Below are 23,897 nucleotides of genomic sequence, written 5' to 3' on the forward strand. Positions count from 1 at the left end.
TATCAGGAACAACATATTCTTTCCGTACTGTTTCACTTGTGGTTAGTCATTACTTTTGGATACATATAATGCTGCCAATATGTTTTATTAGTAAGCGTTTATAGTGAGAGTCATGATGACAGATATTGGCCATTGACATAATGTTCCACTTTTTCCAACCAGACTTCGTGTACTTTACTGGGTACCTCCCTGTCGGCCTGTCCCTGCTGGCATTCATGGAATAATCGTGTCACGTAGGGGTGGATTTCCCTTCAAATCAGATGCGCGCTGGATGAAACCATTGCCCCAAGAAGTGGATCAACTGTCAAAGAAAACTCTTCATGCTATCTAAAGATTTGCTTTCAGGTTCAAGAAATTAACATTTCTCTTGTGAAAGCAGCAACTTGATCACAATATATTTTTATTTTCTTTAGTTAGAACGGTAATTAAATTATTGACACTGCATTTACTAACCCCCTCACGGAAGCAGAAAATGGGTAATTCCAAAAATGGCAGCGGTTTCTGGTAGTGTGAAGTGAAACTTTCCAAATATTGCTGATAAAACATAGCTATTCTTTAATCCATTTTGAGGATTATCGTCGAACAGATATTGAAGAAATTATTGTTGGACTACTGCTGTACCCGACGCCAAGCAACACGATCGAATGACGTTTATTTTTTGAGGATTTGGAGATCGCGAACGGTGGGCTTTCCTCAAAGTTGACGGTAGCAAGAGTGCCTTTCATTGAATGTGATCATAACGATTGTTGTTGTCATCTCTACACGGAACTTGAACAACCCGTTAAGGCTAGCCAGCCCGTAAAATTACGTTGGATTCTTCTTTTACCGGCTATTTTCACTCAACCAGATTGCCTTGTTTCTATATTGGGGTCAGGGCTCCCGTGCCCGTTTTACGTCATCCATACATAGGTTGATGCCGGTCAATGTTGTGTGCCGTGTCGCAACGAATTTCTTGATTTGCTAGCAGCATAACGTAATTAATTTTGCCCGCTAACTTGCTTTATAATGTGATAGCCAGTCTGCGTGCTGTGGCTAACTATAGCTGGTTGACAACAGTATTAGTGTTGGTTAGCTGATGGCAAGCCATCAATCAAGATAGCTAGGGTTCGTTCAGCAGGGCACAATGTTGTGGAACGTTACAAACATGCCTCTCTGACATGTAGAATAAGGAACCCCGACGACAGATATCAACAGGGGGTCAGCTCCCACTCAGCCCAGTCAAAGCTCTCTCTGTCCTGGGACCACACTGGTGGATCAAGCTTCCCCCTAATGTCAGGACAGCGGAGTCCCTGCCCATTTTCTGTAAATTGATTTGAAACCCTACCTCATCAACAGGGGGTCAGCTCCCACTCAGCCCAGTCAAAGCTCTCTCTGTCCTGGGACCACACTGGTGGAACAAGCTTCCCCCTAATGTCAGGACAGCGGAGTCCCTGCCCATTTTCTGTAAATTTATTTGAAACCCTACCTCATCAAGAGTATCTTAAATAAGAAAACAATTCCCTGCAATTGTCTTTTTCTACTAGCACTGACTTTGTTTTATAACTACTTTATTGAGGGGAAAATGTACTTACTATGACTGTGGTGTGTTGTCTCACCTAACTATCTTAAGATAATTGTAAGTCTCTCTGGATAAGAGCATCTGCAAAATGACAAAAAAAAAAAAATGAATAGATCTATTGATATTTCTAACTGCAACGTTCCACAACGTTTGCCTACTGAATGCGGCCCATGTTTAACGACTAGGCAATGATGTAGCCAAGATAGCAAGCAGCTGAAGTAATTTAGGCCTGATCGGAATTTAGCTCGAGTCTGGTTTATCAAAGCCTAAAATGTATGTAGTAGACCTCGGCCAATAATCCGAGACATATCACATTTGAACACCGACCGTACTGATCACTTATCGCAGGCATTTTGCTGATACCGTTCATTACGATAAGTAGCCTATTCTAGAGGAATGTGAAGTTAGAAATTACATACGTTTGCTAATATGGCTGAATATAATGGGACAATTGATGGCTACAATCATTGAACTAGTAGTAGTTGAAAGGATAGTTTTAAATACAAACTGTGCTGCACAATGTTATAAACTTATTGTTCTATTCATCGTTATCGCATCAATTCAGGCAATTTATTGCGATATGGATTTTTGTCCCCATCTCCCAGATCTAGTATGTAGTATCATGGCGGAATAATGCGATGTTAGTGCTCACATATAACTGTCAATTCTGTTTTGTATGATAACGCTAGATTATAGTCTAGAAAATGATTTCCCATTTAATATTTGATCAGCCTGCCTGTTCATTTATCATTTTGTGTGGATCTATTTTGTATCCTGTCAGTTTCAAGGATTTTTTTTTCTCAAATGATCTATGTTCAGTGAACTGTTGACATTTGACATTGACAGCTCACTTTTCCCTCCATCTGATTGACAGCGGTCCTGGCAAATCAATGGACAAGCTTCAGGACCTCAGCCAATCTGAGTTGGAGGATTTGCTGGACAATACAGAGCGGGTGGAGTCCATGGCATTGGAATCTGATGAGGTAAGCAATCACGTCTTTGCTTTGTCTCATTGTCTGTCTATTGTGTCTTATCTAGATTGAGATGTAGCCTGGTCCCAGATCTGTTTGTGCTCTAACCAACTTCTGTTGTCATTTATTATTGTCATACGCCATGTTAGGAATGACACTCACCACAGGAGTTTGCAAGACGGCATTAAAAACCGATCTGGGACCAGGCTAGTCGAGATGCGGCGCTCTTACTGAAATGCCTCGTGTGTTTTGTAGCTGAGTAATGGGATAATGAATAGCCAAGCTTGTCTATAGGCCTATCTCTGAGTTGAGACCTGGCTTTTTCTGTCGGGTCACACGACTTGGCTATTACTCAATGTAAGCCGTAGATGAATGATTGATCTGAGGATGGACATCTAGGACTCATCTCACTCTGACCAGTAGCAATGTCCAGGCTCATCCTGCCATCAGCAGTTGTTTTTTTTGTTTTTCTTTACAAGGTCATATTGACTCACTTCTCTTCCACCTTTGTCCATAGGTCCAAAACACTAACCTTTGAGGTTCATTTGTTTGTCTTCACTCTTCACGTGGGGAGTTATGTTCGCTAGATGCAAAATGACCTGTTCCTGGCCAACTCGTCTTGTTAGTTAAGCCGTGTTCATTTGCCGCTGTCTTGGCTAGCCAGGTCTGCCTAAAAAATTTTTTTTAAGACTTTTTAAAGATTTTTTTTCCTTATCTCAAGCAGGGGACTTCCTTGTTAAATAAAGTTGAAAGTAAAAACATTGATAGAGAAAAACACATCAACAGGCGAACCTGTCCTTATCGTATTGTAAACGCTGTCCGTGTGCTAGCTTAGCATATAGCGTTGCCTCCCTGCACTACCCTCTGACTGGGCTTGAACCTCTCCCTCGCCAACACACGTGAACGCCAGCTTGACAACGTACAAACCAGTCGAGCTATAGAGAAGGATCCAATTGGATAGCACTGTTGGCAACATTTCAAGCTAGCTGCGGAGTGAGCTCACGGCACGTTCTTATCTCCGTTACGGTAGCATGGCCGGGACACTGGTCTCAGAAGGGTGGACCTGGCAGCTTCTGTCAAACACAGACTGATACGTATTGCCATGATATACCAATCATAGAGTCACGTAGAGGAGGAGAGAGTAGTACCCTAAGCAGGACTTGAACCCAGGTCGCCTGACCCCAAGAAGAACGCACTATCCACAATCCCAATAACGTTATACCATGCTGATCAAGGCTAGGGTCGTCATGAGAATTAGCTAGCTATGTAAGTTGACGTCCGATCACTACAATATCTGTTGTACGTGGTCCCGGTCAAAAATACATTAAATATGATGTATTATTGACTCCTCTTCTTCCTCGTCTATAGATTCAGAACATCCAGCTGGAGAGGGAGATGGCACTGGCCTCCAACCGTAACCTGGCAGAACAGAACCTGGACATGAAGCCTCGTCTGGAGAGACAGAGGGAACATCTAGTGGAGAGATACTCTGAATTGGAGGGAGTCAGAGATACCTACAGACAACACTGTGACCAGAAAGGTGAGGGATGGAGGGAGTCATAGAGCCCTACAGACAACACTTGTGACGAGGGATGAGATGTTGAGGTTATTGATGGATAATAGAGCGACAGATGAAGAAAAGCAACCTAATAGAGGAATAGAGAGAGAGGATATGGAAATAGAAATAACAAGATGGAGAGATGAGAGGGAGGGAGGGAGACACAGACAGATGGCAGATGTGGCAGGAACAGATTTTGGAGAGGGAGTTTGTAGTGTAGGGGTAGATGTTGTGTGGCCTGTTCAGATTCTGGACACTCAGTTTTCTCTACTAGTCAAACACAGTGTCTGTGTCCCAAAAGCGCTCTCTCACCTATATAGTGCACTACTTAGGTAGTATAGGGAATAGGGTGCCATTTGGTACTAAGCCTTGGTCTCTACTGGTCAAACAGACAGACAGACAGAGCCCCCCCTCCAGGCTTCCAGATCTGGCCTGTGTGTCTGTCTGTCTGCCAGGGTCTCCCTGGATACCTTCGCATCAGCTCCCATTCCACTGCCGTCAGCACTTTGTCAGGAAGTAGAACAGGCCGTGTGATCTGTGTACATGTGCTCCTGCAGCCTTGTTTTGTAAGCTTTTCAAGAGAAACTGTGTTTGTGATGGTCTCCGTTTGCAGGGCTGGAGTTGGTGTCTGTTTGAATGTACGCACCTGTTGTAAAGTCTGCTATTATAGTTATGTCATGTGTTTTTCCTGAAGGTGATTAGGTCATATGGAATGCATTGTTATTTCACCCCTAAATCAGTCCTAGTGATTCACCTTGACTGGGTATTAACCTTTACTCAACCAGCATAATTGTGGGAGCTTGCCTTCAATGAGAAGTCTACCAGAGGTATTTGAAGATGCTTGAAATTAGATTGTCCTGTTGCGTGTGTATCCATGTTTACCCAACATTGAGCTTCATGAGATTACTTTGTTCTAATTTTTAAATGCGTTTAATAGGCTTGGGCGGTATCCAGATTTTCATACCATCCTTCTCTCGTTCTGGGATTTACGGTGTTACCTGCATGGCACAGAAGGGGGCGCTAAGAACGCAATTACTGGAATGCTAACAGAATTAGCACAAACTAATAGTGAAATCAAATTGACGCTGTTAGCTAAATGCTAACAAGCTAATGGCAAACCTTGTTGCAAATCCAGCTCAAAGTTATACAAGCGTAGTTGGTAACTATTGAATGTCGTTTTTGGAAAGTGTGGACATTTATGAGAGAAGTTGTTCAAATGGACCAAGTTGCGCTGCATGCTTTTCTGATGGAAGAGCAGCATGTGTACATGGAGCAGATGGGAGAAGAGCGGAGGACAAGGAAAAACTATAGTAGGAAGTACACTGGGGAAAAAATGTCAAACATTTAGTCGTGAATTGCGTGCAATTGTAACTTCATCACCTCTTCAAATCAAATCAAATGTATTTGTCACATACACATGGTTAGCAGATGTTAATGCGAGTGTAGCGAAATGCTTGTGCTTCTAGTTCTGACAATGCAGTAATAACCAACAAGTAATCTAACTAACAATTCCAAAACTACTGTCTTATACACAGTGTAAGGGGATAAAGAATATGTACATAAAGATATATGAATGTGCCACATAACTGAGATTCGCCTATAGATATCAAATGCTATGGACTCACTAGCTCGCTTTCTCCCGTTGTGCTATATACAGTGAGGCAAAAAAGTATTTAGTCAGCCAACAATTGTACAAGTTCTCCCACTTAAAAAGATGAGAGAGGCCTGTAATTTTCATCATAGGTACACTTCAACTATGACAGACAAAATGAGAAAGAAAATCCAGAAAATCACATTGTAGGATTTTTAATGAATTTATTTGCAAATTATGGTGGAAAATAAGTATTTGGTCAATAACAAAAGTTTATCTCAATACTTTATAAGAGGTCAAACGAGGTCAAACGTTTTCTGTAAGTCTTCACAAGGTTTTCACACACTGTTGCTGGTATTTTGGCCCATTCCTCCATGCAGATCTCCTCTAGAGCAGTGATGTTTTTGGGCTGTTGCTGGGCAACACGGACTTTCAACTCCCTCCAAAGATTTTCTATGGGGTTGAGATCTGGAGACTGGCTAAGCCACTCCAGGAGCTTGAAATGCTTCTTACGAAGCCACTCCTTCATTGCCCGGGCAGTGTGTTTGGGATCATTGTCATGCTGAAAGACCCAGCCACGTTTCATCTTCAATGCCCTTGCTGATGGAAGGAGGTTTTCACTCAAAATCTCACGATACATGGCCCCATTCATTCTTTCCTTACACGGATCAGTCGTCCTGGTCCCTTTGCAGAAAAACAGCCCCAAAGCATGATGTTTCCACCCCCATGCTTCACAGTAGGTATGGTGTTCTTTGGATGCAACTCAGCATTCTTTGTCCTTCAAACATGCCGAGTTGAGTTTTTACCAAAAAGTTATATTTTGGTTTCATCTAACCATATGACATTCTCCCAATCTTCTTCTGGATCATCCAAATGCTCTCTAGCAGACTTCAGACGGGCCTGGACATGTACTGGCATAAGCAGGGGGACACGTCTGGCACTGCAGGATTTGAGTCCCTGGCGGCGTAGTGTGTTACTGATGGTAGGCTTTGTTACTTTGGTCCCAGCTCTCTGCAGGTCATTCACTAGGTCCCCCCCGTGTGGTTCTGGGATTTTTGCTCACTGTTCTTGTGATCATTTTGGCCCCATGGGGTGAGATCTTGCGTGGAGCCCCAGATCGAGGGAGATTATCAGTGGTCTTGTATGTCTTCCATTTCTTAATAATTGCTCCCACAGTTGATTTCTTCAAACCAAGCTGCTTACCTATTGCAGATTCAGTCTTCCCAGCCTGGTGCAGGTCTACAATTTTGTTTCTGGTGTGCTTTGACAGCTCTTTGGTCTTGGCCATAGTGGAGTTTGGAGTGTGACTGTTTGAGGTTGTGGACAGGTGTCTTTTATACTGATAACAAGTGGAGGACAGAGGAGCATCTTAAAGAAGTTACAGGTCTGTGAGAGCCAGAAATCTTGCTTGTTTGTAGGTGACCAAATTCTTATTTTCCACCATAATTTGCAAATAAATTCATTAACAATCCTACAATGTGATTTTCTGGGGTTTTTTTTCTCATTTTGTCTGTCATAGTTGAAGTGTACCTATGAGGAAAGTTACAGGCCTCTCTTATCTTTTTAAGTGGGAGAACTTGCACAATTGGTGGCTGACTAAATACTTTTTTTGCCCCACTGTATGTAGCACAACGGGAGAAACAAACACGTGACTGGCTGAACTGTTCTGGGGAACTACGCTTCATAATGTAAAATAATGTGCCCGGTGAAATGAAGAACGCAATCTGCTTTATCTCCTAACGTATTGCACAAGTTGACTGCAGGTATTTAAAAACATTAAAATACATAGTTTTGATGGTATAAAAAAATATATACAAAAAGTTTTCCAAATAGCCCGGTGTACGGCATACACAGTATACCGCCCAAGCCTAGTGTTTAATAACAGGCGTGAAGCATTGTGCTGTCGGTGTCTACTGGGTCTTTAGAAGCTTGGCGTGACATTGGCGTGTGGGAGGTGTTTATTTCTGCCCCTTCTTTTATTCTCTTGCTCTCCCTCTCTTTCATTCTCTGCTTCACCCCCCCCCAGATGGCATCATGGGGCAGGCATCACCGGAGGGGTTGTTCTCCAGACTCCAGACAGAGGGCGCCAGCACAGAGACGGAGTCAGAGGTGAGAGGTCGCGGCGACACACTTCTCAGGCGGACAATGAAACCGACGGATGATATTGATGACGAGTATGGGAGATGTGTATCCGTCCTAAAAACACAGGACCGACGACGACAAAATGATCAACTCATCTCTTACTCTATTCAACGCCGTACAGAGGACCAGCAGTTCCAATAAGACAATGATAATAAATGAATAATACATGTTCAGACATTGTCAATAAAGTGTGTCCGTATTTACCCACATCCCTCTCTCCCCTTTAACTCTCGCTCTGTCTCTCTTTCTCTCTCTTCCATCGCTCTCTCCGTCAGTCTCTGGCAGATGAGTTTCTGGACGGCCAGCTGTCTCTGGACTCGTTCCTCGACCGTTTCCTCTCCCTCCGCTCCCTCGCTCACAAAAGACGGGTGCGGATAGAGAAACTGCAGGACATCCTGCGGCAGAAGAAGGAGACCACCGCGGGCGACGCCTCCGCCGGCTCCGTGACGTCACAAACGAGCGCCAATCAAGACCCAGCGATGACACAGTCATCGCCATGGAATCATCATCCTCAGCAACAACAACAACCGCAGCAGAATTCCAATCCCAACAACCACGCTGGTTTCCAAAACGGCCCCGGTTCCGCCCTACCTTACACCCCTTACCCCGTCTCCCCTCCTAACCCGACAGCCACCTCTGCAGTATCAGGCCCAGTCCCGTCCATTCCCCCAGGTCAATTTCCACCCTACCCCAGCCCCGGCTCACCTTTCACCTCAGCGGCGGGCTACTCAGCCCGTCCTGCTTTTGGGCCTCCGGCCACTGCCTGCCCATACCCCACCCAGCCAACGTTCCCTGGTGTCCCCGGCTCAGGGTCTGCTTTCGGGCAATACAGTGCCCCCAACACCGCCCCCTACCCCTCTGCGTACACCTACGGTGGGGTTGGGGGGTATAGCTACCCCACGGGCCCTGCTCTGCCCAACTCTCAGTCCCCCACAGGCAGGCCGCAGTACAGGCCCGGGTTTGGAGTGCCACAGCCCTACTCCTGAACCTCCCTCTGCTCTCACCCCATCACTCCTCTCCCACCACACATTCTCCAGTCTCTCTCATTAACTCTTTTTTTCTGACTCTTTACCTCTCTCTCTCTCTTGATCTGCCCCTCTCTCTCGCTCTCTCTCTCTCGATTTGCCTCTTCTCCTCCCCCTCCCCTCCTGTCATTCACGTGCATAACTGTCTCAGGACCTCCCCTTGTGCTCCAATGTGTTAGAAACACTCTCCCATTGGCTGTCGGCCCCTTCTCTCTCTCTCTCTGTCTCTCTCTCTCTCTCTCTCTTTCCTCTCTCCTCCTATTGGCTGTCAGCCTTTCTTACTCTTCTCCCTCCCTTTGTGGAATACTGAGCCAATCAAAAAAGACCGTGGCCATGTACGTTTCAGATAGAAATGGAGCTGACGTGACTCTTTATTCGACATGTCAGAGAGCCATGTTTTACATAAAATATATCTACACATCATGTATTCCTTATCAATGGTTTCACCCTGTAGCACAAGTCCATTGTGGCACTGTGTTCGGTATATGCATTAGAGTACATTTGACTTGTTCTTAACACCCATATCATTCTACACCGATGTCAGATTACATGTGTTGATCATATTCGTTCGTATATGATGATAACTTAATACCCACCCGAACCAAAATGTTTTCCAGGTGCAGTTTTGTTCAGGAATTCTGTTCTGTAAACTCTTTCTTGCTCTTCGTTCTGGTTAGAAAGTACTTAAGACAATACTAAAGAAGGAAAATCCTAGGAAGTCATAGCTACTCTCGGATCTGACCATGTAATTGTATTCATTATGATCTAAAAGGCTAAACTGATCCAATATCGGCACTCTTAGTCTGAGAGGCTTTATGAATGCGGGCCCTGATCAGTGGTCCTTTTGGAGACTTCAATAACCCTGTCTCCTTTCTTATTCACCTGGCTGTGCATGTATGATGTTTGTTTCTTAGCCAAATCTGGACATCTTTACAGGTGGAGGATCTTAATCTGACCAGTTTTTCACAGCAGGAAAATAATCCTGCAGCAAAAGGACGTGAATTATTGCGTGGATTATAATTCATGGAGGTTTTTATTTTAAGGGTTGATTTTTAAAAAATGTCAAATTGTCAGGGCGAATCAAGTCTGAAGTTACAAACTTTAAAATTATTTTTTGAAACCTTGAATACACTACAAGTTTGCATTTTCTGCTGTGCAGGGTGATCAAATTAAGATCCTACATCTGTATGTCCTACAAGTTTAGCTTCCAAGTCTTTTCTTTCTTGGCAGAATGTTTTGGTTGGTTGTTTAGGTATTGTGATGCCTATTGACAATGATGTCGTTGTTTACAGAATCATATCTGTATTCTCTGTCGAGGATCATGCCTGTTTCTCTGGTATCTCCGTTTTTCTCTCCCTCCCACACGCTGTAACTTCACACTCCGTTTCGTCCCCCGTCCCTGAGGGCTGACTTGGCGTTAAACTCACCTCTCGTCTTTCTCTCCTTCCCTCTCAACTCGCTCTCTCTTTCACCCTCTCCCTCCTTCTCCAACATCTGCCTGTTGACATGAACTGATGCTTGACAATGATTGCAAATGAGGAAATTGTTTATTTCTGTAAGTTCACTTCCAGTGAGAATATGTGATTTGTATAAATGACTAAAGAGATGTTGATAACAAGGGACTAATGGTCTGCACCCAAAATGGAACCCTATTCCAGTAGGCCTCTGGTCAAAAGTAGTGCACTATATAGGGGAAGTGGGTGCCATTTGGGACTGATCTGCCTGCTTTAGCTCAGAAAGCACAGGATGAGAGAGCTGTGACGGGGGTACTACAACGATTCATACCGCCTTCATGATGGCTCATACAGCATTCATAGACACTTATGTCATCTTAGTCATGAGAACCCTAGTGGTCTTAAACTGAGTGTTACTACATTGGTTGCCATCACGCTCTATGAAGGCGTTATGTAGCGCCTATATAGGGCCTCTTCATCAGGTTAACTGGTTGGAATGACTGGTCTACGACCAGGGGGCAGTGTCTTACTGGTATTATCACACTACCACTGTTCCAAATAGCACCCTACCCCCTACTGAATGCACTACTTTTGACCAGAGCCCTATGGGCAGGGAATATGGTTCTGTTTGGGACGTGACTAAAAGAAGGAAAAGATGAGTCAGAAATGTAGAAGTCCAACGGAGATACGCAGCATTAATAAGGGGGAAATAAAAATACAAGCTTGGAGCTTGTTTTAAGTTTTTTTTTTTTTGTGTGAATATTATTAAACACTGAACTTGATCTAAGAGCTGTGTTCTGACTCGTAATTAGAAAAATATATTTTCTTTTTTTTATCTACTTATCTTTTTTATTTTCTCTCGTGTTGGGAGAAAATAAAAATACCACGGTAGCTGCCTCATGCGGGGCGAAAGTTGGTTTTGACTGTTCTTACTCCAATTGCATCAAGGACGATTCAAGTCGGATAGAACTTGAGTTTCGTTGATTTGATCTGAAAGGTGTGAGCTTACTATCAGGTCTTCCTTCCCGCTCTCTGATTGTGATTATCTTTTTCTGATGTGGGCTGAGAAGACCGAACCAGGGAGATGACACAGAAGAGAGAGCGACGGACCCCTGGGGGAAAGGAGGGCACTGGAGGAAAAACTCCCACATAACCTATCAAATATTCCACCCCAGTGATTATTTTGATCAATCAATTGTTGTGGAACTATTTCTGTAGCCTATAAAGTATGTGAAGTCAGTTAAAGTGTAGTAGTCACTAATCTACCAAACAGTACAGTAGGTGCATGTAGGCTTAATGGTACAGTTACTGATAGACAAACGAAGAATACATTTAATCTCAAATCCATACTGTTAACAGAACGGTTTATACAATTTGAGAATTTATATATATTTTTTTGTCAAAACAACTGGCTGTGCGGAGAAAGCGGGATGGTCCTAAGTTGCTTCGTATATTCAAAGTACGGAGAGAAGTGTCATAGAGAGAGAAAGGGGGTGGAGGATAATTTTTACGGGGCTTTCTACACATATACGGCTCGGTAAACCAGATACTAAAGATGAGAGAAAGCGAGAGCGATAGAGGGTGGGAGTGGACTGGTGTGACCGAACAGAAAAGGTGAGTAATGGTTGAATTAAGAAAATAAAAGTAAACATTAATTAAGGGCCTCCAGAAAGTATTCTTAACCCCATTACTTTTGGCACATTTTTTTGTGTTACAGACAGAAATGTAAATGGATAACATTTTCGACTTTGTGACACACATTGTGACACACAATACCCCATAATGTAAAAATAGAATAATGTTTTTCTTTTGGGGGGGACGACGACAATTAGTTAAAAATAAAAAAAATCTTAAATGTCTTGTGTCAATAAATATTCAACCCCTTTGTTATGACAAACAAGCTAAACAGGTTGAGGAGTAAAAATGTTCTTAGCAAGTCGCATGGGTTGCACTGACTCATGTCTTTGACATGATTTTTGAATTACTACTTAATCTCTGTCCCCCACACATTCAATTATCGGGCAGTGAATTTCAAACACATATTCAACCACAAAGACCAAGGAGGTTTTCCAATGCCTCGCAAAGCAGGTAGATGGGTAAAAAAATATAATTAAAAGCAGACACGGAATATCCCTTTGAGCATGGTGAAGTTATTAATTACACTTTGGATGGTGTATCAACACACTGAGTCACTACACAGATACAGGCGTCCTTCATAACTCAGTTACAGGGTTGAATGTCGGTGATAGGTGAAAACTGATGATGGATTAACATTGTAGTTGCTCTACAATACTAACTTAATTGACAGAGTGAAAAGAAGGAAGCCTGTACAGAATACAAATAGTTCAAAACTAAAGTACTTTTGAAAAAAGAAAAATGGCAAAGCAATTCACTTTTTGTCCTGAATACAAAGTGTTATGTTTGGAGCAAATCCAGTACAACACATTACTGAGTACCACTCCCCATATTTTCAAGCATAGTGGTGGCTGCATCGAATTATGGGTATGCTTGTTAAGGACTGGGGAGTTTTTCAGGATAAAAAATAAACGGAATAGAGCTAAGCACAGGCAAAATCTTCGAGGAAAACCTGATTCAGTCTGCTTTTCACCAGACACTGGGAGATGAATTCACTTTTCATCAGGACAATAACCTAAAAACACAAGGCCAAATCTACACTGGAGTTGTTTTACCAAGAAGACAGTGAATGTTCCTGAGTGACCGTTACAGTTTTCCCCTTTAATCTACTTGAAGATCTATGGCACGACCTGAAAAGCAATGATCAACAACCAAGTAGACAGCTTGAAGAATTTTGAAAATAATAATGGGCAAATGTTTCACAAACAAGGTGTGGAAAGCTCTTAGAGACTTACCCAGAAAGACTCTCAGCTGTAATCGCTGACAAATGTGCTTTTTACAAAGTATTGACTCAGGTGTGTGAATATTATGTGAATTTTTGTATTTAATTTTCAATAAATTAAATACAATAAAACCAAAGAATTCTCACTTTGTCCGTATAGGGTATTTTGTGTAGATGGCTGAAAAGTCATCCGTTTAGAATTTCTGCTGTAACACAACAAAATGTGAAACAAGTCAAGGGGTGTAAATACTTTCTGAAGGCACTGTAGGATAATAAACAATATAATAATAATAATATGGTTATTAAATAGAATATTAGGTAAGATAATATGGTCATTTAGCAGACGCTTTAATCCACAGCTAATGTATGAAGTTACAGTTCAAAAGTAAGGCCCAAATGCCCAGTTGCCCAAATATTTTGGCTACCATGGCTAGAAGAATAGATCTCAGGGACTTTGAAAAAGAGGGGTCTCAAAGAAGCATGGGGGGGGGGGGTTTAAAGTGTGTGTGTGTCAGTCACTCACCAGATCTCAACCCAATTGAACACTTATGGGAGATTCTGGAGTGGTGCCTGAGACAGCATTTTCCACCACCATCAACAGAACACAGAATGATGGAATTTATGGTCTAAGGATGGTGTCGCATCCCTCCAGTTCCAGACAGAATCTATGCCAAGGTGGGTTGAAGCTGTTCTGCCGGCTCGTGGTGGCCCAACGCCCTATTAACCCTTTATGTGGGTGTTTCCTTCATTTTGGCAGTTATCTGTAGATGAGGCCTATACAGGAATCCAACTCATAATAGGGATCTTGCTGCAAACAACTGGTGTACCTGGCAGTGGTGTGTACCATGACCTATTGGAGAACACATACACACAAGCGCGCAAAAACACACGGACGTGAAAGCACACACACACACACACAGGCACACAAACACACACTTCACTGTTGGAAGGTGTGTGAAAAATCAGGCTCATGATTGACTCCACCAAAAAGTTTAAATATGAAAGATTCAAATTGTTCTTTCCGCCCTCTCCCTCCCACTTATCCTCCACTCTTCTTCATTTCACTTCTTTCTTTACTTTTTCTCTCTCTCTCTTTTTGTAACTGTCTTTGAAGTGAGGAAGTTTGCAGAAGCTCTTGCAGACAGAAAGCAGCAAACGCCAAAGATGAAGAGAAGGCTGTATGGATAGAAAAAGGGTGGGGAGAAAGGAGAGCGACGAGTTTTGTACTTCTGTACCGTTTCCTCTCTCTTCAGTCTTTCTGTCATTTTTTTGGGCGCGCGTTGTCTCTCTTCTCTTCTCCTCTCCCCAGTTTTTCTCAACCTGTTCATCTCCAGAATGGATGGAAGGCTAGTTCTTACCATCCTGGTCCTGTGTGTCAAGAATGTTGGTAAGTCTTTATTTAAATGCAGTCCTGTGTTTTCTGAGCGAGTCCATTAGGATACAACAATGTTCTCATGTTCTGATATGCTATACTGACAATGACAGTTGAACTTGAAGCAGCAGAATTGTAGTCATTTGTTGCGTCCAAAATTACTCCCTATTCCCTCTCAGAGAGGGGCAGTATTTCTGTTACTGTTTCTGTTGAAATACACATTTCAATTACTTCTGAGTTTTAAAAAAATGTGTATTACACTGGGCTAAACTCCAATGTGTTTTCTAACAAGATACTTTCGAGAGCTGTAATTTGTATTTTTGAAATACTTTTGGATACAATTTGATTTATATTTAGCGGTACATCATTTTTGCCCCCCTTTCTCCCTGCATTGTTATCAGAAGATTGATGGCACTATGGTGGACTAAGAGCATCTGCTAGATTCATTAAATATACATGTAAAATTGTACAATTGCAAAGGATGCTGAGTATTATTATAATGAAGTCCAACCCAAAACAAGGCCAATAATAATACCAGGTGTACTTTGCAGTTCATTTTGTTATGTTCATTTTCACACATTTATTTACATTTTGTTGATTGAGCAGACACCCTTATACAGAGTGACTTACAGTCAGTACATTCAACTAAAGTAGATAAACAGCAACATATCAAAGGAAATAAATGTGTATTTGTCACGCTTCGTAAACAATCAGGTGTAGACTAACAGTGAAATGCTTACTTACGGGTCCTTTTCCGACAAGGCAGAGTTAAAGATGAACATATATATACATCAAAAATATAAAGAGTGACACGAGGAATATGTACACAGTGAATAATGAATAACAATAACAAGTTAAAAAAAATATCCTGGCTACATACAGGGAGTACCAGTACTGAGTCGATGTGCAGGTGGTACGAGGCAGTTGAGAAACAGAGCATTCGGAAACTATTCAGACCCCTTGACTTTCTCCAAATGTTGTTACGTTACAGCCTTATTCTAAAATGGCTTAAAAATATTTTCCCCCCCATCAATCTACACACAAATATCACGTTTACATAAGTATTCAGACCCTTTACTCAGTACTTTGTCGAAGCACATTTGGCAGTGATTACAGCCTCAAGTCTTCTTGGGTATGACGCTACAAGCTTGGCACACCTGTATTTGGGGGGGTTTCTCACATTCTTGCCTGAAGATCCTCTCAAGCGCTGTCAGGTTGGATGGAGAGCGTTGCTGCACAGCTATTTTCAGGTCTCTCCATAGATCTTCAATCGGGATCAAGTCTGGGCTTTGGCTAGGCCGCTCAAGGACATTCGGGGACTGAACCACTCCTGCGTTGTCTTGGCTGTGTGTTTAGGGTCGTTGTTCTGTTGGAAGATGAACCTTCGCCCCGGTCGGAGGTCCTGAGGGCTCTGGAGCAGGTTTTTATCAAGGATCTTTCTGTTCTTTGATCCGTTCATCTTTCCCTCGATCCTGACTAGTCTCCCAGTCCCTACATTTGCAAACATTTCTAAAAAACCTGTTTTCGCTTTGTCATTATGGAATATTGTGTGTAGATTGATGAGGCTTTTCATTTATTTAATCCATTCTAGAATAGGGCTGTAACGTAGCAAAATGTGGAAAAAAGGAAAGGGTCTGAATACATCCGTACGTATGCACTGTAACGACGTACATACAGGTAGAGTGACTAGGCAACAGGATCGCAGTCACGTAAAACATTGCTGTAACTGTTACTGAGAATGCCGGCTACTTGCAAATGTATTTCTGTATTTTAAAATAAAAAGTATGTGTATTTTAATGAAATACTTTTTCAAAACACACGTATTTTGCAGTTTATTTTGATACATTGATGTTTATGGTATTTCTTTTTATTGTATTTTGTCATTTTTGCCCATCCCTGTTCCCTATGGGCCCTGCTTAAAGGTAGTTCACTATAAGGAATAGGATACCATTAGTAGTAGTAGTAGTAGTAGTAGTAGTAGTAGTAGTAGTAGTAGTAGTAGTAGTAGTAGTAGTAGTAGTAGTAGTAACAACTGGGATAAACCTTTGAATATCATCCATTGATCTGATAATTACCCTTATGACCTCCTCTCTCGGAAGAGGGTGAGCATTTCTGCTTCCTTAATGTGTTGGATTAATTGTTAGATTAGAGAGGGTTTAGTCTAATCCAGGCCAGTTTTAGTCCTCACTGCAGGCGGCCAAACATTGCCCGTTAGTCTTTTGAAAAACTGCCTCTGTGATTGGTGACTACCGCATGACATGTAATATTGATTTTTAAAAATCAAATAAAATATTTTTGGTAAATATAGATTCCAAAATACCAATTTACTTTCTCTGCTGTTGTTTCCGTGGTATGACGCATCCCCCCTCTCTCTCTCTCATATAGTAACCTTTGAAAACACGACATCCACCTCCCAACCTCTCACGCCATCCAACTCCACTCCTGCTAACCCCGCTCCCACCACTTCCTGTGTGTGTAATATCTCCACTTCCTGTTCCCCTCCGACCAAGCCCGAGTCTCCGCCACCTGCGCTGGGTGTTGTCAAGATCAACTGGCAAGTAAAGTCCTGTAAGGGGGACATACACCTGTCTCTCCTCTTGTCCTATTCCTTACCACTCTGCTTTAACAGTTGGGCCAATCTTAGCCTTGAACTGGCAGAATCGTGTGAGAGGAAGGGCTGCGGGGGCTCCGCAAAGTGGACTGAGACCCTTGCTAGCTCTGAGGGTTACCAGATCGATGGGGATGGAAGGGTTACCAATAACTCCTGTACAACACTGAGGATCCAATGCGAAGGTGATTCCTGTATGTTTGTGCGTCCTTTCTGTATATATTCCTCTAAGTGACTGACCGCGGGTTGAAATGCCACACACGCATACAAGTACATGAATGTCTTTGTAAATACACTTTATATATATATTTGTAAATGTTTTATAAGGTGCTATAAAACAATAGCCTGGTTTCAATGTTTAGGCTGTCTTGCCAAATGACCATATGAGTTGGTAAGACAGAAGAAGAAAAACAGATCTGGGACCAGCCTCGTAAAGTCGTGGTTAAATTTGAATCTCATCTCCTCTCCTCTCCACTCCAGTCGTCCCAGATCAGTTAGTGGGCTATAAGGTGGTGACTGGACTGCTGTGTGTTCTGGTGCTGGTGGTGCTGATGGTGCGTTTCGGGCAGCCCTCCCTCAAGGCCCTCCGTAAGAGATGTGAGTCCCAGAGACCTGGGCCTGTATCCACAAAGGGCCGCAGAGTAGGACTGCTGATCTAGGACTTGTCCATACACTCATATTCACGATGATCTAAAAGGCCAAACTGATCCTAGATCAGCACTTCTACTCTGAGACGCTGTGTGGTAACGGGCCCAGATCTAAACACGAAACACATGAACGCACATTTAGGATGACAACAAAGTACTTCAATTACTGCAATAAAGTACTTAAAGAAAAAAGTCCTAAGTACTTTGACCGATCCAATAGCGTTTGATCAAATAATGTGTCATAAGGTCATTTCAGAAAAGAAAAGGATATTGATACCAGGGTTGTTATTGTTATTGTTATTGTGGCATTTATTTTATTCATATTAAGTTGGTTATGGATCAAGTGTTTTTTTGTCACAACTGTGTCATTGAGACATGTGGTCCAATGTAGCTGGTCCTTCTGTAGCTCAGTTGGTAGAGCATGGCGCTTGTAACGCCAGGGTAGTGGGTTCGATTCCCGGGACCACCCATACGTAGAATGTATGCACACATGACTGTAAGTCGCTTTGGATAAAAACGTCTGCTAAATGGCATATATAAATGGCATATACATGTTATCTTGGTGTTGTGTGTTGGTAATATAACGTTATAAAATGACCTTTAATCAACATGTTAATGTCTGTGATTCAGTGTCAGACAAGAGACAGAGTCGGTGGATCGGACCTACGCAGAGTCAAAGTGGTGAGTCAATGACTCCTAGACACACGCACACCCACCAGGCCAAGCTGCAGGCCTAAGTAGGAGAGACGTGGAATCGGTGAATAGTGCGTTGAGTTGATGAGTTCATGGTTACACGCACACAGATGTCGGTTGTTCTCTCTCAAATAATACAGCATCTTGGCAAGCGTTGTAATCCATAACCACCTTTTCCCCCTCCTACGTCTGTCTGTCTCTGTCTCTGTCTCTCTCTCTCTCACAGTCTCCTACCATAGAGGGAAGGCTGGACTCCAACTTAACGACAACACAGACAAGAGACACTCCTACCCTGGTGAGGCACTCACACACACCCACTCAAACGCACACGCACGCACACACACACACACACACACACACACACACACACACACACACACACACACACACACACACACACACACACACACACACACACACACACACACACACACACACACACACACACACACACACTCTTCCGCTCTCCATTCTTCTATTAACATGGGCGGAAGCTTAACCTGAGAATTGTGTGATTTACACAAACTTCGAATGACACATGCATAGCCGTCTCAAGTTGGTATTGGACCCTAACGCGTTACGTTCCCTCTCGTTCTCCAAGGATTGGAGAGGCTGACGGTGAACACTAGCCGAGAGCCGTCGTCTAACAGAAACAGTGATTATGACTCTTATAACTTGTGATCATCATCATCATCATCATCATCATCATCATCATCATCATCAGTCATATTCTCCATCCTCTATGACAAAATACTGTACATGTATTTTTTATATTTTATTATATTTTTTTTATGCTAAATGTAATATTTTTTTATGCTAAATGTAATATTTTTTTATGCTAAATGTAATATTTTTTTATTCTAAATGTAATATTTTTTTATGCACATAATATCATTTTTTGTTGTTTCTGTGTGTAATTCAATCATTCACTTCTTTTATTGAATAAAAAGTCAAGTTTGTTGTTGAATAAAACGTTTGGACCTCATACTGATAACTGAACAGGATGTTGTCAGTGAGAGAGAGAAAGAAAGAAAGGCAATTAAAAGCAGGATTAAAGAAAGAGGGAGAGAAAATAACATTGTGAGAAAGAACGGGGGGGGGGTCTAAAAAGAGATGTAATTGGGTTATGTAGAGAGACAAGGGAAGTGATGAGTGAGTGGCTTCGCACACACACACACACACGCACACACACACACACGCACACACGCGCACACACACACACACACACACACACACACGCACACACACACACACGCGCACACACACACACACGCGCGCACACACACACACGCGCACACACACACACACACACACATACGCACACACCGCACACAAACTTCGGATTTATGCAACGATGTGGCTTCCTGTGCCTTTGACACCAACATCCTGTTTCTGTTATTTCTGTCACACTTTCATTCCATCGTTCTAAATTTATGTGCATCGTGCACCTTTGTCACTCTTCTCATCCTCGAACAACCTCCGTCCCCCTATTGTGTTCCTCTTCCTCCGTCCATCATTATTTTCTTCATAATCCCCCCCAGTCTCCTCCTTCCTGTCGTGTCTACATTTTTCTAATTTCTTTTCTCAAAACAAGACTGCTGCTGGTGGAGGAGATTGTTCCTCTGTGTCCTTTCACGTCTCGTTTGAGTTGAATGAAAGAATGTTTTCTGTCTGGAATGGAAGTGGAGAAGATTGTGCTGACGGCATCTTATTGTAGAAAGACGCTGTTTGGAAAACTGAGCCCCAGTCAATCTTCCGTGTGTGTGTGTGTGCGTGTGTGTGCGCGCGCGTGTGTGTGTGTGTCAGTCAAAAGGTCAAATATGGGGTGCTTATATCTGTCCTGTTTCACATATATACAAGAGTGTAACCTGTAGAGTATGTGGTGAAATTTAAATATGTTTTGCATATCCCACTCCCCCTGAGACACCCTTGGAGAGTGGGGTCACAGTGTGTGTGCGTGAGTCTCTCTGACACACACGCACACACGCATGCACGCACACACACACACACACACACACACACACACACACACACACACACACACACACACACACACACACACACACACACACACACACACACACACACACACACACACACACACACACACACACACACACACCATTTAGCATGGAAGACAACTAACTATACATTGTGTGTGTGTACATGTGAGTGCATGCAGGGCAGTGTGTGACATAATATGTGTGTGTCTGTGAGCGAGAGTGTGTGGGTGTAGTTTTGTGTCTTCCTCTCTGTCAGGTCACGCTAGACTAGAGGATTAAATCTGTCCCGTCAGAGGAACAATGACAGATGACAACAGATTACACACAGAGATTATCTCAGAAAGAGGGAGAGATGTGGAGTGAGAGGGTGATAAGCGAGGGGAGAGAGAGGGAGCGAGAGGGGAGAGAGAGGAGAGAGAGGGAGATGAGAGAGGAGAGAAAGAGATGAGAGGAGAGGAGAGGAGAGAGAGGGGAGGAGAGGAGAGAGAGAGTGAGAGAAGAGAGAGAGAGAGAGAGAGGAGAGAGAGGAGAGAGAGGGGAGGAGAGGAGAGAGAGGGGAGGAAAGGAGAGAGAGGAGAGAGAGGATAGAGAGAGGAGAGAGAGAGAGGAGAGAGAGGAGAGAGAGGATAGAGAGAGGAGAGAGAGGATAGAGAGAAGAGAGAGAGAGAGAGTAGAGAGAGAGTAGAGAGAGAGAGAGAGAGAGAGAGAGAGAGAGAGAGAGAGAGAGAGAGAGAGAGAGAGAGAGGAGAGAGAGAGGAGAGAGAGAGGGGAGGAGAGGAGAGGAGAGAGAGGAGAGAGGATGGAAAGACAAAAGTATGATCAAGTGAACCTGCTGTGAATCCAGTCACTTTGACACATTAAGTGAGTTCACAAAATACAACACGCATTAACAGGCATACAGATATTAACATAGCTCTCTCACTCACAGACACACGCACAGATATGTCATGCAGCACACACACACACACTGAAATGACTGTACTCAGTGAGGTTCAGGCCGTGTAAATAAAGATGACCACGTTACTAGGATGTAGTAACACCTCACCAACATTCATCTTATACTGCTCATTCTGATATTTCTTCATTTCTTGTTTTGACTCTTTTTGTTGGCGTGTGATTATTTGTGTATTCATATTGAAATGTTAAACACTTACTGCCCTGCCGGAGCTAGAAACATGGGCATTTCGCTGCGCCCGCTTTAACATCTGCTAATATGTGTACGTGACAAATACAATTTGATTTGACCAAGATAAAAAAAGAAAAAATGGTAAGAAAAGAGAGACGGGGAGAAGGAGAGAGAAAGGAAGTCCGTGCAGTAAATGAATAATGCCAGGATGCCAGGTACAAGAAAGGAGGCGGAATGAAGAAGAAGAAGAGAGAAAGAGATGGGTCCAGGAAGATGGCTGGGAGTGTTTTCTGATTCGACTAGCAATACGAGAATGCTTGGTGAAATGTAATGCTATGGGCTTTACGCTAATCCGCCCGTGTCGGGGACATGGGTCGCGTCTCTAATGTCACCCTGGTCTCTATGTAGTGCTCTACTTAGTGCACTGTGTAGGGAATAGGGTGTGATTTGGGGAGCAGGCATTGTCCCTAAGCCCCTTCTGTCGGTGTATTACTGGTGTATCACTGCACAGAAGTGCGGAGAGAGGGATCAAAACTACCCAGAATTAAATGAATATTGCGCCTCTCTCTGAGCCCTCTCCATATCTCTCTATCTTGTCATCCTCCCCTCTCCCCCTTTAGTTTTTTATCCATGCTCCTCTCATCCAAACATATTTCTAGACAAATGTTCAACACCCACCTCCAGTTTTGTTTGTGTGGACAATATCTGTGTTCTGTCATGGCTGCCGTCAGAGGACTGTTATGGGGGAATCAGAGGAGTCGCATGAAAACATGGAGTAGTGGGTGTTTATACGGTGGTGGGGAATGCCGCTACTACCATAGTTAGAGAGAGAGGGGTGGTGTAGAGAGTGGCGGGGGGGAGAGAGAGAGAGTGGTGAGGGAGATTGGGATTGGGGGAAAGCGAGGAGGATAGGAGAAGAGGTGGGGGGATAGGCACAGGGAGAAAGGTTTAGTGGGTTCACTTACAGATCTGTCATTTAATCAAACCATGATTATGAAAGGAAATACAGAGGGAGGGAGGGAGTTCATATCGGATAGTGAGAGGAAAATGCAGAGGGTTAACAAGGGATAGGTTGGATGTGTTGATGACAGAAACATAGAGAGACAGATAGAGGGAGAGAAAGAGGCATATCCGTGTTCTGTAGCAAACCCCATCACAGGGTCTGCATCCAAAACAGCACCCTATTCCCTACATAGTGCACTACTTTTGACCAGAAAATAATTTTGGACACAGTATGGAAGTGTTAATGTCACGGAGAGAGAGAGAGAGAAAGAAAACATAAAAATATATAAAACAGTCTGGCCACTAGCTGGGGAAAAAAAAGAAAAGTTGAAAGGGATTTATTTACTTTAAGAGACTGACTGTGTAGAGGAGAGTGGTTTAAACCCCTGATGCACCGCATTTAGAATTAAGCCTCAAAATTATTCAACTATTAAACATGAGCGGCTTAATGCAGCAGATACATAGACCATCTGATGCTGAACAGAGTTGAAATCACTCCGAGACGAGAAGAGAGAGCGGGGGATGGATGGAGAGATAAAGACTGGGGGAAGGGGAGTGCTTAAGCTAAAAAAAATGTAAGGTGAATCAATCTTGCAGAGAAAGGGGGGAGTAGGTAAGAAAGAGGGGAGGGGAGGGAGGAGGGGAAGGGAGGGGGAGGGGGATTATTCACCGTTTCAAATGAATAAATCCGTATTGTGTGAATCTGGCACAGACAGAGAGAGAGAGAGAGGGAGCGAGGGAGGAAAAGAGAGAGCATCACCTCGACAAGACCTCAAGATCAAAGAGATCCACAACAAGAATACAGGGAAACAATTCTCAACTGCCAGAAAAGAGGGACAACAATAACTGAATACAAAAGTGTTTTCATGATCTAGAATCTCTCTGCATTGGACTTGGAATAAGCTTCTCTTGCAGCTACAACCACCAGATACCAACCAACTGAAGAAGACTTCACTTTAAAATCAACTTTGGAACAGTGACAGGAGCTGAAGCCCTGAACATGCAATAACAGAACGTGAAAGAGAAGTGAACGAACGGGGCATTGGAATAAAGAGAAACTCAGCCTGGACACAGGTGCAGAAGAGAAGAGAAGAGAAGAGAGAGATAGAGAGAGATAGAGAGAGAGAGAGAGAGAGAGAGAGAGAGAGAGAGAGAGAGAGAGAGAGAGAGAGAGAAGAGAGAGAGAGAGAGAGAGAGAGAGAGAGAGAGAGAGAGAGAGAGAGAGAGAGAGAGAGAGAGAGAGAGAGAGAGAGAGAGAGAGAGAGAGAGAGAGAGAGAGAGAGAGAGAGA

The 23,897-nt window shown here is 43.1% G+C and overlaps 2 protein-coding genes across 9 annotated transcripts; both read left to right on the forward strand.

Annotated features, from left to right (window-relative positions):
- The first annotated feature begins 59 nt into the window (after positions 1-59).
- On the forward strand, positions 60-11,086 carry vps37c (VPS37C subunit of ESCRT-I). 6 transcript variants are annotated; one of them, XM_035789255.2, is made up of 5 exons: positions 60-345; positions 2,433-2,541; positions 3,898-4,069; positions 7,705-7,787; positions 8,096-11,086. In XM_035789255.2, the coding sequence occupies exons 2-5, from the start codon at positions 2,449-2,451 to the stop codon at positions 8,804-8,806; spliced, it is 1,059 nt and encodes a 352-aa protein (XP_035645148.1). In that variant the 5' UTR covers positions 60-345; positions 2,433-2,448; the 3' UTR covers positions 8,807-11,086. The 6 variants fall into 6 exon arrangements, with proteins under 6 accessions (XP_035645148.1, XP_035645150.1, XP_035645149.1 ...); XM_035789257.2 differs by lacking the exon at positions 60-345 and adding an exon at positions 461-705; XM_035789256.2 differs by lacking the exon at positions 60-345 and adding an exon at positions 462-682.
- A 771-nt stretch (positions 11,087-11,857) lies between these two features.
- On the forward strand, positions 11,858-19,326 carry LOC118395459 (T-cell surface glycoprotein CD5). 3 transcript variants are annotated; one of them, XM_052464624.1, is made up of 7 exons: positions 11,858-11,913; positions 14,271-14,543; positions 16,914-17,321; positions 17,617-17,733; positions 18,414-18,464; positions 18,703-18,771; positions 19,078-19,326. In XM_052464624.1, the coding sequence occupies exons 2-7, from the start codon at positions 14,492-14,494 to the stop codon at positions 19,155-19,157; spliced, it is 777 nt and encodes a 258-aa protein (XP_052320584.1). In that variant the 5' UTR covers positions 11,858-11,913; positions 14,271-14,491; the 3' UTR covers positions 19,158-19,326. The 3 variants fall into 3 exon arrangements, with proteins under 3 accessions (XP_052320584.1, XP_052320585.1, XP_052320583.1); XM_052464625.1 differs by lacking the exon at positions 11,858-11,913 and having other exon boundaries at positions 13,653-14,543; positions 16,914-17,082; positions 17,158-17,321; XM_052464623.1 differs by lacking the exon at positions 11,858-11,913 and having other exon boundaries at positions 13,655-14,543.
- Positions 19,327-23,897: the final 4,571 nt, after the last annotated feature.

The sequence above is a fragment of the Oncorhynchus keta genome, chromosome 16 (genome assembly GCF_023373465.1).
Source record: "Oncorhynchus keta strain PuntledgeMale-10-30-2019 chromosome 16, Oket_V2, whole genome shotgun sequence".
Taxonomy (NCBI): domain Eukaryota; kingdom Metazoa; phylum Chordata; class Actinopteri; order Salmoniformes; family Salmonidae; genus Oncorhynchus; species Oncorhynchus keta.